General features: G+C 42.7%; 1 protein-coding gene across 10 annotated transcripts in view; it reads left to right on the plus strand.

Annotated features, from left to right (window-relative positions):
- OMA1 (OMA1 zinc metallopeptidase) overlaps positions 1–15655 on the plus strand; it is a 79986-nt gene that overhangs the window by 9479 nt on the left and 54852 nt on the right. For 5 of the 10 annotated variants that reach the window (XR_016237340.1, XR_016237341.1, XM_008265179.5 and 2 more), the window contains exons 2-3: positions 7716–8237; positions 12480–12708. The exons of 1 other annotated variant lie outside the window; for it this stretch is intronic. Coding sequence is in view for 5 of the 9 variants with exons in the window: in XM_008265179.5 (XP_008263401.1) it covers positions 7735–8237; positions 12480–12708 (732 nt within the window). In the remaining 4 variants the exon portion in view is untranslated. Of the gene's footprint in view, positions 1–6744; positions 6794–7715; positions 8238–12479; positions 12709–15655 lie in introns of all 10 variants that reach the window. 4 more of the 10 variants (XM_008265180.4, XM_089337348.1, XM_070078439.2 and 1 more) reach the window with 4 other exon arrangements.

Genomic DNA, 15655 nt, shown 5'->3' on the forward strand with positions numbered 1-15655 from the left:
ATATCAGGATGGCTGTTCCTGCTCTTTTTTGCTTTCCATAGTATGAATGTCTTTTTCTATCATTTAACTTTCAGTCTGTGTGTATGTTTGTTGGTGAGGTGTATTTCTTGCAGGCAGCAAATAGATGTGTCTCATTTTTAAATCCATTTCAGATAGTCTGTATCTTTTAAGTGGAGAGTTGGGCCATTTACGTTCAAGGTTATTATTGATAAGTCAGGCATTACATCAGTCTCTGTTTTCACATTCAAAATTGAAATGTTGTGTTTCTTTGGGGGAGTCATATAGTCTTCCTTGTTCATGTTTCTCTTGTTTCTATGTTTATTTTTAGACATTTGTGGAATCACTTGTTGGTTTTCTCCTCTGATGGCTTTTATCTTTGAAATATGCCTCTGTGGCTTAGTTTAGCGTCTGTTCCTTCAGTGAATATTCAGAGGTGTGTGCTGGGTGGGGCCAGGGAGCTCTGGTCATTGCTTGGATATGGTACAAGAGTCCAGGCTGTCGTCAACGCTGGGTGTGGTAGATCGCCAGTATTGTCAGCAGGGGGAGGGTATGATCACGTCAGCTGGTGTGATTGCTGCCTCACCTTCTCTCTGCCAAGGTGATCAGTGCCCAGGCTGAGCCCAGTGTCTACACACCCCACCCCCACATTTGCAAGAAGCACACATAGGACATAGGATCTGTGTGATCCTCAGTGGGAGCACAGAACCCACTGCAGAGGTCCATCCCAGGCACTTCGGGAACTCTGAGCCACTGAAACCAATCATAGTGGCTGCCCAGATACCCAGCTATAGCCCACACCCTGTCGTGCAGTCACAGAATTCCTGTAGTCATAGCACACAGGGCTTCACAGTCACAGGGAGCAGGGGATCCATTCTCAGACCTGCAAGGCTGCTCTGTCCACAGCGAGAGCCGAGGTGTTCCCTGAGCCAGGCATCTGTTGGTGTTCTGCCTTGGCAGTTTGAGTACAGGCACCAGTGATATAGAGGGGAAGAGAGAGCCTCACAGGCATACGTAGGTGCCCTGCCCCTTGCCAACCCTCCCAGCGAGACTCGAAGTGGGAACCGTGGATTTATCCCTTGGATGAAATCCCCTAGTCACACGCATGTGAGCCACGGCAGGCTCTACCTGCCTTTTAAGGTGCTGCTGCTTCTCTGCTGTTCTTCAGGAGCCCTTGTTGGGGGGTGGGGAGCAGGCAACGTGCTCATGCTTCCTGGGTTTAGGTGGGTACCCTGCCCCCCACTAGTGCTCCAGGCTGGAGTCAAAGTCTGTGTGGCCCGCAAGGTTCTCCCTCGGGCAGTATCACCAGCAACACTGGCTGCTGCAGTCTCCTCTCATCTCTTTAAGAAGATGGCATCTGCTCCTGCTGCTCATTCTGAATCAGGTAGGAGTGGAACACAGGAGCACAGCCCTCTTTTTGCTACCAGGTATGGCATGCTGCAGGAGTGGAGGAGGGAAGAAGCAGGTCGGCTTCCCTGCCTTAAGTCTGGCAGTTGCTCAGACCCCAGCCAGCTCCCCAGGCTAAAGTAAACGTGGGCGACTGGGATTTCCTCCCAGCCAAAACTGCCAGTGGTAGGGCGCATGGTGATTTCTTCCTGCCTTGTGGTGTGATGGCGGCTGCAGCGGTGTCTCTGTCTTCTCTCCTCTTATCCCACGGAGTCATCTTGGGTTTTTCAGTTTTTTGCTGGAAATTTCCTCCAGTCAGGCCCCTGGAAACTTAGTCCTCTCTTTGTTCTTTTCATTTCCAGAGCCACTGAAATTAGTGTGGATGCACCCTATTCAGCCATCTTTGGATTTTCTATGTAGATAAATGATCATGTTATCTAGAAATAAGGACTATTTAAAAATTCATATGTTTATTTATTTGAAAGGCAGAGTTACAGAGAGAGGGAGACACAGAGAGAGATTTTTCATCTGCTGGTTCACTCCTCAAATGGCCCAATGATCAGGGCTGGGCCAGGCCAAAGCCAGGTCTGGCTTCTTCTGGGTCTCCCACGTGGGTGCAGGGACCCAGGGCCATCTGCTGCTTCCCCAGGTGCATTAGCAAGGAGCTGGATGGCAAGTGGAGAAGCTTTAATTTGAACTGGTGCCCATATGGGATGCTACCTCTCACCTGCTACACCACAGCACCAGCCCCAGAGAGAGAGAGATCTTCCATCCACTATTTCATACTCCCAAAATGTCCACAACAGCAAGGACTGAGCCAGGCAGAAGACAGGAGCCTGAAACTCAATCTGGTCTCCCTTGTGGGTGCAAAGGCCTAGTTACATGGGCCATCCTCCACTGCTTTCTCAGATGCATTAGTAGGAAACTGGACTGGAAATGGAGCAGTAGGAACCGATGCTTATAGGGGATGCTGGCATTGCAGATGGTGGCTTAACCCACTGCATAACAACACTGGCTCCAGGAGTAAAGATCATTTTACTAGTTTATTTCTAGTCTGGATACCATTTTTTCCTCTTCTCTTCCCTTGCCCCTTTCTTCTGTCTGGAAATTCCAGTGCTTGTTGATAGAGCAGTAGTGGTTAGAGCAGTCATGGCTTATTCCTGACTTGAGGAGGGAGCTACAGTCTTTCACCAGTAAATACAGCTGTTGGCTATACTTTTCTGTAAATGTCTTTTATGAGGTTGAAGAAGTTTTCTTCTATTCCTAGTTTACTAGGAGTTTTTTTTTTTTTTTAATATTTATTTGTGTATTTGACAGGCAGAGTTACAGAGAAGCAGAGGCAGAGAGAGACAGAGAGGGGTCTTCCATCTGCTGCTTGGCTTCCCAGTTGGCTGCAATGGCCAGAGCTGTGCTGATCTGAAGCCAGGAGCTAAGAGCTTCTTCTGGGTCTCCCACAAGGGTGCAGGGGCCCAAGGACTTGAGCCATCTTCTACTGCTTTCCCAGGACATAGCAGAGAGCCGGATCAGAAGTGGAGCGGCCAGGACTTGAACTGGCACCCATATGGGATGCCAGCACTGCAGGAGGTGGCTTTACTTGCTACACTACAGCACTGGCCCCTGTTTTGTTTTTTAATCAGTGGTGAATATTTAGTTTTATCAAATATGTTTTTTGTGTCTATTGGGATGATCATATACTATTTCTTTTACAGTCTGTTAATAAGGTGAATTCTTTTGACTTACAAGTGTTGAAAAAATCTTGCATTCCTGGGATGAGCCTCACTTGGTGATGAGGTATTATCCATTTTATATTTTGAGCTAGATTTTCTAAGAATTTGTTAAGAATTTTTGTAGGGGCCGGTGCCGTGGCTCACTTGGCTAATCTTCCACCTGGCTCCTGGCTTCAGATCAGTGCAGTGGCGGCCATAGCAGCCATTTAGGGGCTGAACCAATGGAAGGAAGACCTTTCTCTCTGTCTCTCTCTCTCTCACTGTCTAACTCTATCTGTCAAAATAAAAAAATAATTTTTGTAGATAGGTTCATGAGGGATATTACATTATAGTTTTCTTGTAATTTTCTGTTCAGTATTAGGGCAATGCTAGTCTTACTGAATGAGCTGCAAACTATTCTGTCCTGTTTAATTTCCTGAGTTTCTTTTTTTTTTTAACTTTATTTAATGAATATAAATTTCCAAAGTACAACTTATGGATTACAATGTCTTCCCCCCCCCCATAACTTCCCTCCCACCCGCAACCCTCCCCTTTCCCGCTCCCTCTCCCCTTCCATTCATATCAAGATTCATTTTCAATTCTCTTTATATACAGAAGATCAGTTTAGCATACATTAAGTAAAGATTTCAACAGTTTGCACCCACATAGAAACACAAAGTGAAAAATACTGTTTGAGTACTAGTTATAGCACATTAAGGACAGAGATCCTACATGAGGAGTAAGTGACTTCTGTTGTTGACTTAACAAATTGACACTCTTGTTTATGGCATGAGTAATCACCCCAGGCTCTTGTCATGAGTTGCCAAGGCTATGGAAGCCTTTTGAGTTCACCGACTCTGATCATATTTAGACAAGGTCGTAGTCAAAGTGGAAGTTCTCTCCTCCCTTCAGAGAAAGGTACCTCCTTCTTTGATGACCTGTTCTTTCCACTGGGATCTCACTTGCGGAGATCTCTGAAAGAGTTTCTTAAACATAGAATTATTATTATTCCCTCTTTTTTTTTTTTTTTTTGACAGGCAGAGTGGACAGTGAGAGAGAGAGACAGAGAGAAAGGTCTTCCTTTGCCGTTGGTTCACCCTCCAATGGCCGCTGCGGCCGGCACGCTGCGGCCGGCGCACCGCGCTGATCTGATGGCAGGAGCCAGGAGCCAGGTGCTTTTCCTGGTCTCCCATGGGGTGCAGGGCCCAAGCACCTGGACCATCCTCCACTGCACTCCCTGGCCACAGTAGAGAGCTGGCCTGGAAGAGGGGCAACCGGGACAGAATCCGGCGCCCCAACCGGGACTAGAACCCGGTGTGCCGGCGCCGCTAGGCGGAGGATTAGCCTAGTGAGCCGCAGCGCCGGCCTATTATTCCCTCTTTAAATGTTTAGTAGAATTCACCAGGGAAGCTATTTGGGCCTAAATCTTTGTTTTTGGAGTTTTTTTTTTTTTTTTTTTTTTTATAATCTACAACTTCAATTAAAAATTGTTATAGGACTCTTCGGATTATTTCTTGAGTGAGCTATAGTAGTTTGTGTTTCAAGGAATTGTTTCATCTAAGAAGTTGAATCTGTGGTTCAGTGGGTTAAGCTATCACTTGGGTCTCCTCTGGCATTGCATATCGGGGTACTGGTTCACATCGTGGCTATTTGTCTGATCCATCTTCCTGCTCAGGCACATAGGAAGGCAGTGGAAGATAGCCCAAGTATTTGGGACCCTGTCACCCTCGTGGGAGACCAGGATGAAGTCCCTGGTTCTTGATTTCGGTTTGACTGTGTCCTGGCTATTGTGGCCATTTGCAGAATGAACCAGCAAATGGAAGGTCTTTCTCTCTCTCTCTCTCCCTCTCAAATGCATACATACATACATACATACATGAAACTTAAAAAAAGATATCAAGTCTGAGATTTTTCTCTTGCTGGTTTTAAGAAATTGTGATGTGCTTTGGACCTGTTTCCTTTGTATTTCTTGTATATGGGCTTCATTAAACTTTTTGGATTTGTGCTTTTATTTTATTTATTTTTTTTTATTTGACAGGTAGAGTTATAGGTAGTGAGGGAGACAGAGAGAAAGGTCTTCCTTCCATTGGTTCACTCCCCAAATGGCTGCTACGGTTGGCGCTGTGCTGATCCGAAGCCAGGAGCCAGGTGCTTCTTCCTGGTCTCCCACGTGGGTGCAGGGGCCCAAACACTTGGGCCATCCTCCACTGCCCTCCCTGACCACAGCAGAAAGCTGGCCTGGAAGAGGAGCAACCGGGACTAGAACCCGGCAGCCATATGGGATGCCGGCGCCACAGGCAGAGGATTAACCAAGTGAGCCACAGCGCTGGCCCCAGGTTTTATGATTTTTATCAGGTTTGGAAACATTTGAGCCATTCTTTCTTCAAATGTTTTTTTCTGCTACCACTTCTCCCCCTTTTAGGGAACTTTAGTTATAAGGACATTAAAGCTACTTGAAGTTCTCCTGCACTTAATAATACTCTGTGCATTTTTCCAGTCTGTTTCCTTTCAGTATTTCATTTTAGATTGTTCTATTGATAAGCCTTAAAGTTCTGAAGTATATATTTCCACAATATCTGATCTTGTATTTGTTTCATCCACTGCATTTTTAAGTCTCAGACATAATTTTATTGTTTTGAAAGTTAAATGTAGGTCCTTTTAAGGAAATGTATTCCATGTCTTTACATAACACGATCACATTTTCCTTTAGAATATAGTTATAATGACTACTTTACATCTTTGTCTATTAATGCTGTCATTTGTGTTATTTAGGCATTAGTTTACATAGATTGGTATCTCTCCCAATTACAGATCACACATCCTACTTCTTGCATGCTTGGTGATTTTTAAATTGTAAACTGTACCTCGTTAGGTGCTGGGTATTTTTGTGTTCTTATAACCCCTCTTAGAAAAGAAAGGTCTTGAACTTTTGTTTTTCTGGGATGAGGTTGTGACTTAGAAATAGTTTGATATTTTTATGAATTGCTCTTAATCTTTATGGGTTGTGGCCAGAGCAGCATTCAGTTTTCTCAACACTAAGGGCAAACTCTCCTGAGTCCCCTACCCCGTGCCATAAATTAAAAGTTTTTCCATCTTGATGAATGGGAACAGGCACTACATCTTGCCCTTCTTGAGCCCCACAATCTTTACAGATCGTTCTTCCCCAGATCTGGGGTTTTCTTACACATAGTCCCTGATGGGACTCAGCTGAACTTGAAGAGGGGGCTGTCTCCACAGCTCTGATTTCTCTTCTTATTTATTTATTTGATAGGTAGATCTACAGTCAGAGAGGGGGAGAAACAGAGAGAAAGGTCCTCCATTCACTGGTCCACTCCCCAAATGGCCGCAATGGCCCGAGCTGGGCTGATCCAAAACCAGCAGCCAAGAGCTTCCTCTGGTCTCCCACGTGGGTGCAGGGGCCCAAGCATTTGAGCCATCTTCCATTGCTTTCCCAGGCCACAGCAGAGAGCAGGCTCAGAAGAGGAACAGCTGGGACACGTACCAGCGCCCATATGGGATGCTGGCCAGCACCGCAGGTGGAGGCTTAGCCTACTATGCTACAGCGCTGGCCCTCTCTGATTTTTCTTGTCTCTGTCTTGAGAGCTCTAGCTCTCTTGGTCTGCTGGCACTCTCAGCATCATCTTTTCAATTCCAGGGACCAGTGAGGTCTGCACTGTGACCTGGGCACTCCAGATTGTAAACAGGTACAGTTCCCATCACCTAGTTAGTCTTTGCATTGCCTTGTCCAATGCATTGAAACCATTGTTTTATATATATATATATTTATTTATTTATTTATTGACAGGCAGAGTGGACAGTGAGAGAGAGACAGAGAGAAAGGTCTTCCTTTTGCCGTTGGTTCACCCTCCAATGGCTGCTGCGGCTGGCACACTGTGGCCGGTGCACTGTGCTGATCTGAAGCTAGGAGCCAGGTGCTTCTCCTGGTCTCCCATGGGGTGCAGGGCCATCCTCCACTGCACTCCCGGGCCACAGCAGAGAGCTGGACTGGAAGAGGAGCAACCGGGACAGAATCCGGCGCCCTGACCAGGACTAGAACCTGGTGTGCCGGCGCCACAGGCGGAGGATTAGCCTATTGAGCTGCAGTGCTGGCCAATTTTTTTAAGTTGTTTTAGTTGGGAAAGTAAATCTGGTTCCTCTAACTCCATCTTGACTCCAATCAAAAGTCACAGGCTTATATTTGAGAGAAATAAATTTGCAGTAAAATATATTTTATAAGCTAGATTTTAATATTTTATTACAGCCTTCTTCCCCTCTACTTCTGCCAACAGTAATAAATTTTACTGTTATTTTTGATATGATCCATTTATTATCCCCCAAATAATTTGCTGTTAAAGTAAAAAAAATAGACTCCTGTCCAACTAAAAAGAAAAAAGAAAAAAATTTAAGTTTCTAAAGTACACACTGTACAGTAAATGTAGTGTTAAATATACTCATTTGAGTTGCATTGCCAAAAGGCATTGATATAGCCATGGGTAGAAACCCAAGATTATTTACTATGAGATGTGTTAAAGAAAGAAGAGCCAACACCTTTACTTAAATACTACATTTTCAGTTTGGTAAGTAAATACTTTCCATAGATACTCACATTTTATTTTTGTGTTGCAGATAATCAAGCAAAACAAAGATGAGCTTCTTCCATGGACTACAGTCTGCTACTAGAAACTGTATTTTCTTCCAATTTAATTCACTGGCCAACTGGAGAAAATGTAACTCACTAGCAGTAACCTTACCAGGCTGTCATCAAGTTCAGATTCACCACATAGTAAATAAATATCAGAGACTTGCATCAGTAAATCAATGTGATAAGTTGACTTTTGTGCCTGGAAACTTATCTTTTCTTAGTACTTTAAATAACACAAGAACAAGATGCCTCTCTAGTACCAAAAATAAGGAAATTTGGATGGTTGCCCACAAATGTACTGCGTGGAATGAGTCCCTTTCAAGACGGGTACTGATGAAAGAAGTTACAGCAGTTCCTGCCCTTTTGGAATCACATGCTCTCAGCTGTTTCCCACTAAGAGCTGTCAGGACTTTCCACACTTCTGCACGGCTCCAGGCTGCTCCGGTTCCCCTCTTGTTGGTCATTCTTAAGCCAGTGCAGAAGCTCCTCGCAATCATTGTAGGCAGGTAAAATACTTAAAAAAACTAAAAAGCAATTAACTTTTATTAGCTTTTATATGAACATTTTGAATTAAATTGTGTTGACTTTTTTTTTTTTTTTTTTTTGGACAGGCAGAGTGGATAGTGAGAGAGAGAGAGAGAGAGAGAGAGACAGAGAGAAAGGTCTTCCTTTTGCCGTTGGTTCACCCTCCAATGGCCACCATGGCTGGCACGCTGCGGCCGGCACACCGCGCTGATCCGAAGGCAGGAGCCAGGTGCTTCTCCTGGTCTCCCATGGGGTGCAGGGCCCAAGCACCTGGGCCATCCTCCACTGCACTCCCGGACCACAGCAGAGAGCTGGCCTGGAAGAGGGGCAACCAGGACAGAATCCAGCGCCCCGACCGGGACTAGAACCCGGTGTGCCGGTGCTGCTAGGTGGAGGATTAGCCTAGTGAGCCGCGGCGCCGGCCTAAATTGTATTGACTTTTAAAAATTAAACTTTTCTATTTGTAAAACTGCAGGGTTTTTTTAAAGACTTTTTAAAATTTATTTGAAAGAGTTACAGAGAGAGGTAGAGAAAGAGAGAGAGGTCTTCCATCCACTGGTTCATTCCTCAGATGGCAGCAACAGCCAGAGCTGCGCTGATCCTAAGCCAGAAGCCAGGAGCTTCTTCTGGGTCTCCCATGTGGGTGCAGGGGCCCAAGAACTTGGGCCATCTTCTACTGCTTTCCCAGGCCATAGCAGAGAGCTGGATCGGAAGAGGAGCAGCTGGGACTAGAACTGGTGCCCATATGGGATGCCGGCACTTCAGGCCAGGTCTTTAACCCACTGTGCCACAGCGCCGGCCCCAAAACTGCAGTTTTGAAGAAACTTTGCTAGGCCCTCTTCTGCCATATTTAGTTCACAATTAAGTTTCTAAATGGTGGACCTTGCCTAGTTTTGTTGTGTATGATTTATAATCTTGAAACAATTTGCTGTGTGTTAATTTATGATTTAAAAATGTGGTCTTTTAAAATTTTCTCTTACATATTACATGAACATTTTTTAAAAGGTCTTATATTTATGATCGCAAGGAAAATCAGGTGTTACTCCTTTTTAATTTGTGGAATCTAAGGTAGCAAATCATTAACCTGAGAAACTTTGCTTTTGTAAGACTGGGTTTGATCTTAGTCAAGTGAACTCTCAAACCATTAATATTTATCAATTTTTGTTCAATTTCTAACAAATCTTGTTATTTTTCTCTTATTATTTCTGTATAATAATTCACATCTTTACAACTAAATAGTGTTTTCATTTTCCCCATGACTTGTTTCATGAAGATTGCAGAAAGCTAATCATTTTGTCTTCATGACGTGCCTGAGCACAACATAGGAGCACCACACATTGATAAAATTGTACTGTCCATTGTTTCTGGTGGTGGAGAGTGGGCTCATGCCCTAAAGAATTCTCGACCCTGAAGCTCAAAGCAACAGGGTTCATAAGGGCAGAAAACCACAAGGAGGGGAGGAAGAATATATGGTACTAGGGTGAAGCTGAGCTAAGGCCTATGTGAAACTAATATTACTTCAATCTTGACAGTACCAATTACAATTTTGACATTAGGTATTGACCTAAATCATGTGGGACATAGACAAATTACAATCTTAACATTAGTCCAGGGGCAGCCTATTTGTTTTAAGTGTACGTGATCATGCTAGAGAGTTTCTGTGCTCTGCCAAGTAGGATGCAGCGTACTGTTACTGTCTGAGTTTTAGACCATAGTTAGTTTCAGATCATAATCGCACAATGGGGTGTGCTTTCTCAAGGTGGAGTCTCAGGTGCTTTAAAATGAAGTCCCTACTGTCAAGGTGTTCCTTTAATGTAGCTTAAAGTTTGGGTACTATGGAATTCCTCTCAGTCTTCTTACTTCTATACCAACCAGTCCAATTTACATGGTATCAAAATTGAGAACTTCTATTTTTTTTTTTTAATTATTTGACAAGTAGAGTTCTAGACAGTGAGAGAGAGAGTGACAGAGAGAAAGGTCTTCCTTCCGCTGGTTCACTCCCCAGATGGCTGCTACGGCCGGCACTGCACCGATCCGAAGCCAGGAGTGAGGTGCTTCCTCCTGGTCTCCCGTGGGGTGCAGGGCCCAAGCACTTGGGCCATCCTCCACTGCACTCCCGGGTCACAGCAGAGAGCTGGACTGGAAGAGGGGCAACCGGGACAGAATCTGGCATCTATATGGGATGCCGGCACCACAGGCGGAGTATTAGCCAAGTGAGCCACAGCGCTGGCCTGAGAACTTCTATTCTGAAATTTACTGTGTTCTTTATTATCTGGTGTTGGCACTGAGAAAGCATTACAGCTACTGTGGCTGTCATATTAAGTACAAACTGATCCTACGTTCTTGGGCTACTGGCTCTTTCTGTTTCTAAAGTGTTCTCATCCTTTCAATTTATTTTTTTAATGTTCTTTTTTTAAAAAGATTTACTTATTTATTTTTTGACAGAGTTAGACAGTGAGAGAGACAGAGAGAAAAGTCTTCCTTCCGTTGGTTCATCCCCCAAATGGCCTCCATGGCCGGCGTGCTGCACCAAACTGAAACCAGGAGCCAAGTGCTTCCTCTTGGTCTCCCATGCAGGTGCAGGGCCCAAGCACTTGGGCCATCCTCCACTGCCTTCCTGGGCCACAGCAGAGAGCTGGACTGGAAGAGGAGCAACCAGGACAGAACCGGCGCCCCAACTGGGACTAGAACCTGGAGTACTGGTGCTGCAGGTGGAGGATTAGCCTAGTGAGCCATGGCGCCAGCCAAGATTTATTTGAGAGGCAGAGTTACAGAGGGAGAGGCAGAGAGAGAGAGGGCTTCCATTCACTGATTAACTCCAAATGGCCGCAATGGCAGGAACTGGGCTGATCCAAAACCAGGAGCCAGGAGCTTATTCCCAGTCTCCTACATGGATTCAGGGGCCCATGCACTTGGGCTATCTTCTGCTGCTTTCCTGAGTGCATTAGCAGGGAGCAGGAACAGAAATGGAGCAGCCGGGACTCTAACTGGTGCCCATATGGGATGCCAACTCTGCAGGTGGATATTTAACTTACTACACCACAGCACTGGCTCCAAATTAACTTATTTTTAACTCTTGGTTACTATTTCAGTCACCTAAAGTTTCCTTTTAGTGTGTGTTTTGCCTATATTTTAAACAAGTTTTAAATAGGGAAGAACTATACTTCATACTTTGGCTTATTTTCCTTCTGGTTCAAACACTGTCAAAAGCATTTAAGGTATGTTACCTAACAAAAGTATTTTAACAGAATTACAATAACTTCAGGGAGTTATTTATTTTTTAATTTTTATTTAATTGTTTTTATTTGAAAGGCATAAGGGGAGACACACACACACACACACAGAAAGAGAAAGGGAGATTGAGAGAGATCTTCCATCTGCTGGTTCACTCCCCAAATGCCTGCAACACTCATGGCTGGGCCAGGCTGCAGCCGGAGGCTGAAACTCAGTCTGGGTGTCTGATGTGGGTGGCAGGGACCCAAGTACTTTAGCCATCATCTGCTGCCTCCCAGGGTGTGCACTATCAGGAATCTGGACCAGAAGCAGAAGAACTGGGACTCAAACACAGGATGCAGGCATCCCAGGTGGCAACTTACCTGCTGCACAAAATGTCCACCCCAGAATGTTATTTTGTAAAAGCACTTTTGTCAGGAGAATGATGAATGTATGCTATTTTTTTGTTGTGGATTTATAGATGAACTCACATGGAAAAATTTTGCCCCAGTATTGAAAACATTGTTTGTTAAAATGTTTGAAGGTTGCTAAGCGTAGAATGTTGTTACGTGGTGAAATTGGACCTCCTCAGATGTTAGCTATAAAATCTTTTGTTTGCTGACTTTCAGTGCTTAAGATCTTACTGCCTTTTCCTTAGTCATGTGCTAGGGGATCTTTAAGAAATAAAAATGTTATAGTTAAAAGAGTACTTTGCATGTGGCAAATAGTCAATAAATGTTTTGTTCTCAATAAATGTTAATTAGTGGCAGTTGTAGTAAAATTTGTTATTTAGCATTTATCTTTAAAATAGATAAAGAAGAAAATCCAAATGAACATTAGAATTTTTTATTATAATGGTATAATTGATTACTCTTTCATAATTTAGCTAATTTTGTAAGCATCATAAAAATTCAAGTGTTTGATAACATGAAATTCTAGCATATGCATATAAGTTTAATACGTGTGGACATGCTTATCAGAGTTTCATTTTTTTTTTCTTTTTGCTCTAGGGGTATAAGGAAATGGTGGCAGGCACTTCCTCCTAACAAGAAGGAAGTATTTAAAGAAAGTGTAAGGAAGAATAAATGGAATTTATTCCTTGGTTTGAGTGGTTTTGGATTGCTATTCATAGTGTTTTATTTTACTCACCTGGAAGTGAGTCCAGTCACAGGAAGGAGCAAGCTACTGTTATTGGGGAAAGAGCATTTCAGACTTTTGTCAGAACTGGAATATGAAGCAGTAAGTTAAAAGAATTGTTTTAAATCAGATTGCTTATTGTAACACTCAAAATGGCAGTTTCTTAAATACGAAAGATGCACTGCTTTTCAGTTTTAGTTTTTGTAATGAAATTAGCATTTTTTCCCCCAGAAGACCTCAAAGCTTTCACACCTAGTATTCCCACTGCCTACATTGCTTTTCCTCTCATTCATGCAGCTAACTCCTGCTCAGTACGTGTCATCTCTCTCTCTCTCTTTTTTTTTAAAGATTTATTTTATTTATTTGAAAGAGTTACAGAGAGAGGTAGAGACAGAGAGAGAGGTCTTCCATCTGCTGGTTCACTCCCCAGATGGCTGCGAAGGCCGGAGCTGCGTCGATCCGAAGCCAGGAGTTTCTTCCAGATCTTCCACGTGGGTGCAGGGGCCCAACCATGTGGGCCATCTTCTTCTGCCTTCCCAGGCCATAGCAGAGAGCTGGATCGGAAGAGGAGCAACCAGGACTAGAACCGGCTCCCATATGGGATGCTGGTGCTTCAGGCCAGGGATTTAACCCGCTGCGCCACTGCGCCGGCCCCATAGCACATGTCATCTTAAATGTTACTTTCTCAGGGAAGCCTTTATGATTCTCCAGAATGGGTTAGATGGGGTGACTAGATTACGTGCTGGGAGTAGTCTTCATTCAGACTCATTTGTAGTTGGGCCTAGTGCTTGACAGTATTAGGCTTAGGTCTCTTAGTTTTTTATTTCCATATACTGTACTTTTCCTTCAAGATGCTTACGTGGGCTGGTGCCACAGCTCAATAGGCTAATCCTCTGCCTGCGCCGGATTCTGTCCCGGTCGCTCCTCTTCCTGTCCAGCTCTCTGCTGTGGCCGGGAGTGCAGTGGAGGATGGCCCAAGTCCTTGGGCCCTGCACCTGCATGGGAGACCAGGAGAAGCACCTGGCTCCTGGCTTTGGATCAGCACTGTGCGCTGGCCGCAGCGGCAATTGAGGGGTGAACCAACGGAAAAGGAAGACCTTTCTCTCTCTCTCTCTCTCTCTCTCACTGTCCACTCTGCCTGTCCAAAAAAAAAAAAAAAAAGATGCTTACATGAAGGTACACAATAATTATTTTCATATTCTCAATTTGCTGGTCTTTCTTTTTAGGCCAAGTTCCATGGGGCCAGGGATTTTTTTTTTTTTTTTTTAATTTTTAAGTACTAGTGAAATGTGCAAAGTAGTGCTTAGTGTATGTTTATTGAATAGATAGATCTGTAGCCAATTTTATATCAGGAAAGTCAGAATTAGACATCTTTTTTCCAAACATCAATTTTGGCAATTTATTATCTGTCTTTTGTTTTAAATTTCTTATTTATTTCAGATGCAGAAAAAACAGCGAGGGAGCAAGTGAGTGAGCTAGCTAGCTCATCTATGGGCCCTAAAATGGCTGGGAATGGGCTGGGTCCAAAGGCAAGAGCCAGGAACATAATCCAGGTCTCCCACATGAGTGGCAGGAACCCAATTACCTGAGCCATCATTGCCAGGATCTGCATTATAGGAAACGAATCAGGAGCTGAAGCTGTGCATGAAACCTAGCTACTCTGATATGCGATGTGGGCCTCTTAACCACAAGGTTAAATAGCCTGCCCCTATTATATTTTTTGAATGCAAAATAAAGTTGGAATTCAATAGTCTTAATTCCTTGGAATGTACAGTAATTCCAGTTAAATATTTTGTGTCGTGAGTTCCTTGAGGCCCCAGGTCATCCTTTGTCTCCAGTGCATAGTACACATTGTAGTTTTGAATTGATGCCTCTCAGCCTTACTTGACAGGTTTGGCGTGATTAAATCTTTCTTTTTATTCTAAATGAACTTCTGAGTTTATCAATGGAAGGTTACCATTAATAAAAAATAATAATGATTTTTCAGTATAAAATTTTTTCTTACATTACAGTATATGCAGAAAATTTTATCTGTTTCTTAGAATGTTGTCTGGCCAGAGACAAGTTTGTGGAAAATGTTGCAGAATGATTGAGGCAGGCCTAGTATTAAATTAGTGCATTTTCTACCATTCATATTGCTAAAAAAATTTGTAAAATATATGTACATATGTATGCAAATACATGTAAATATTCACATAGGTACAGTTTTTTTATTGAGCTAATATGTAATACCTGCTTGATAGAAAAATTCAAACACATCAAGATATTATAAAGTTCTAGTATTATATATATTTTTGTTTCATCTACTTCAGAAGGATTTTTGTTGGTTTCAGGCATTTTCATTGGTGAGATATGCTTTAAAAAATCTGAATTGGTAGAAATTTAATTTGTATTTTATAAGGTCATGTATTTAATGCTTTCAAGGAAGAAGGTTACCAACTTGTTGATTCACGTGTGAAAGAATTTATGCATTTTATGGAAATTGATGTTTTCAGAACACCTTTACTTTTCTCAGTACACTTGAAAGGAACTCTCATGAATATAGCTTCAGAAAAAATGTCTTCAAATGGTGGCTAGTTTTAATCAGCATCACGTAGAGAAGATGATATGCCCGTTAGCTCCAATATTTCAGTAATTTCCTTTCAATCTGAGTGAATAAAACACATTAAATTAATGAGATATTGTCTTTTTTGAGTAGAAATTTAACTTCCTTATTAAATGTAGAGTGGTTTTCTATTTGGTGAGTTATGAAAGTAATTGTCTTTTGTATTTTACTTTCTTATGTGAAATTTTTGTTCTCTAGGTAGTGTTTTATTTTTTAAAATACTAAGGGCAATAGAAATAATCTTTAAGTATTTTACTCATTTCTTGGTTAATAGAACAGAGTAATGAAACTTTTATTTCAACACATTTATATGAAAAATCTTAGTGTTAGAATTTATTCCTGTGTGAGAAACCTCATGACTTTGCATGAATAATTCAAATTTGAGAAATTTGAGTGTTTAATATATGCAGATTTTTACATAATTAAAAATTAAAATATTCAACA

The sequence above is a fragment of the Oryctolagus cuniculus genome, chromosome 7, assembly GCF_051225735.1.
Source record: "Oryctolagus cuniculus isolate XC-2025 breed Fujian yellow rabbit chromosome 7, ASM5122573v1, whole genome shotgun sequence".
NCBI classification, from domain to species: domain Eukaryota; kingdom Metazoa; phylum Chordata; class Mammalia; order Lagomorpha; family Leporidae; genus Oryctolagus; species Oryctolagus cuniculus.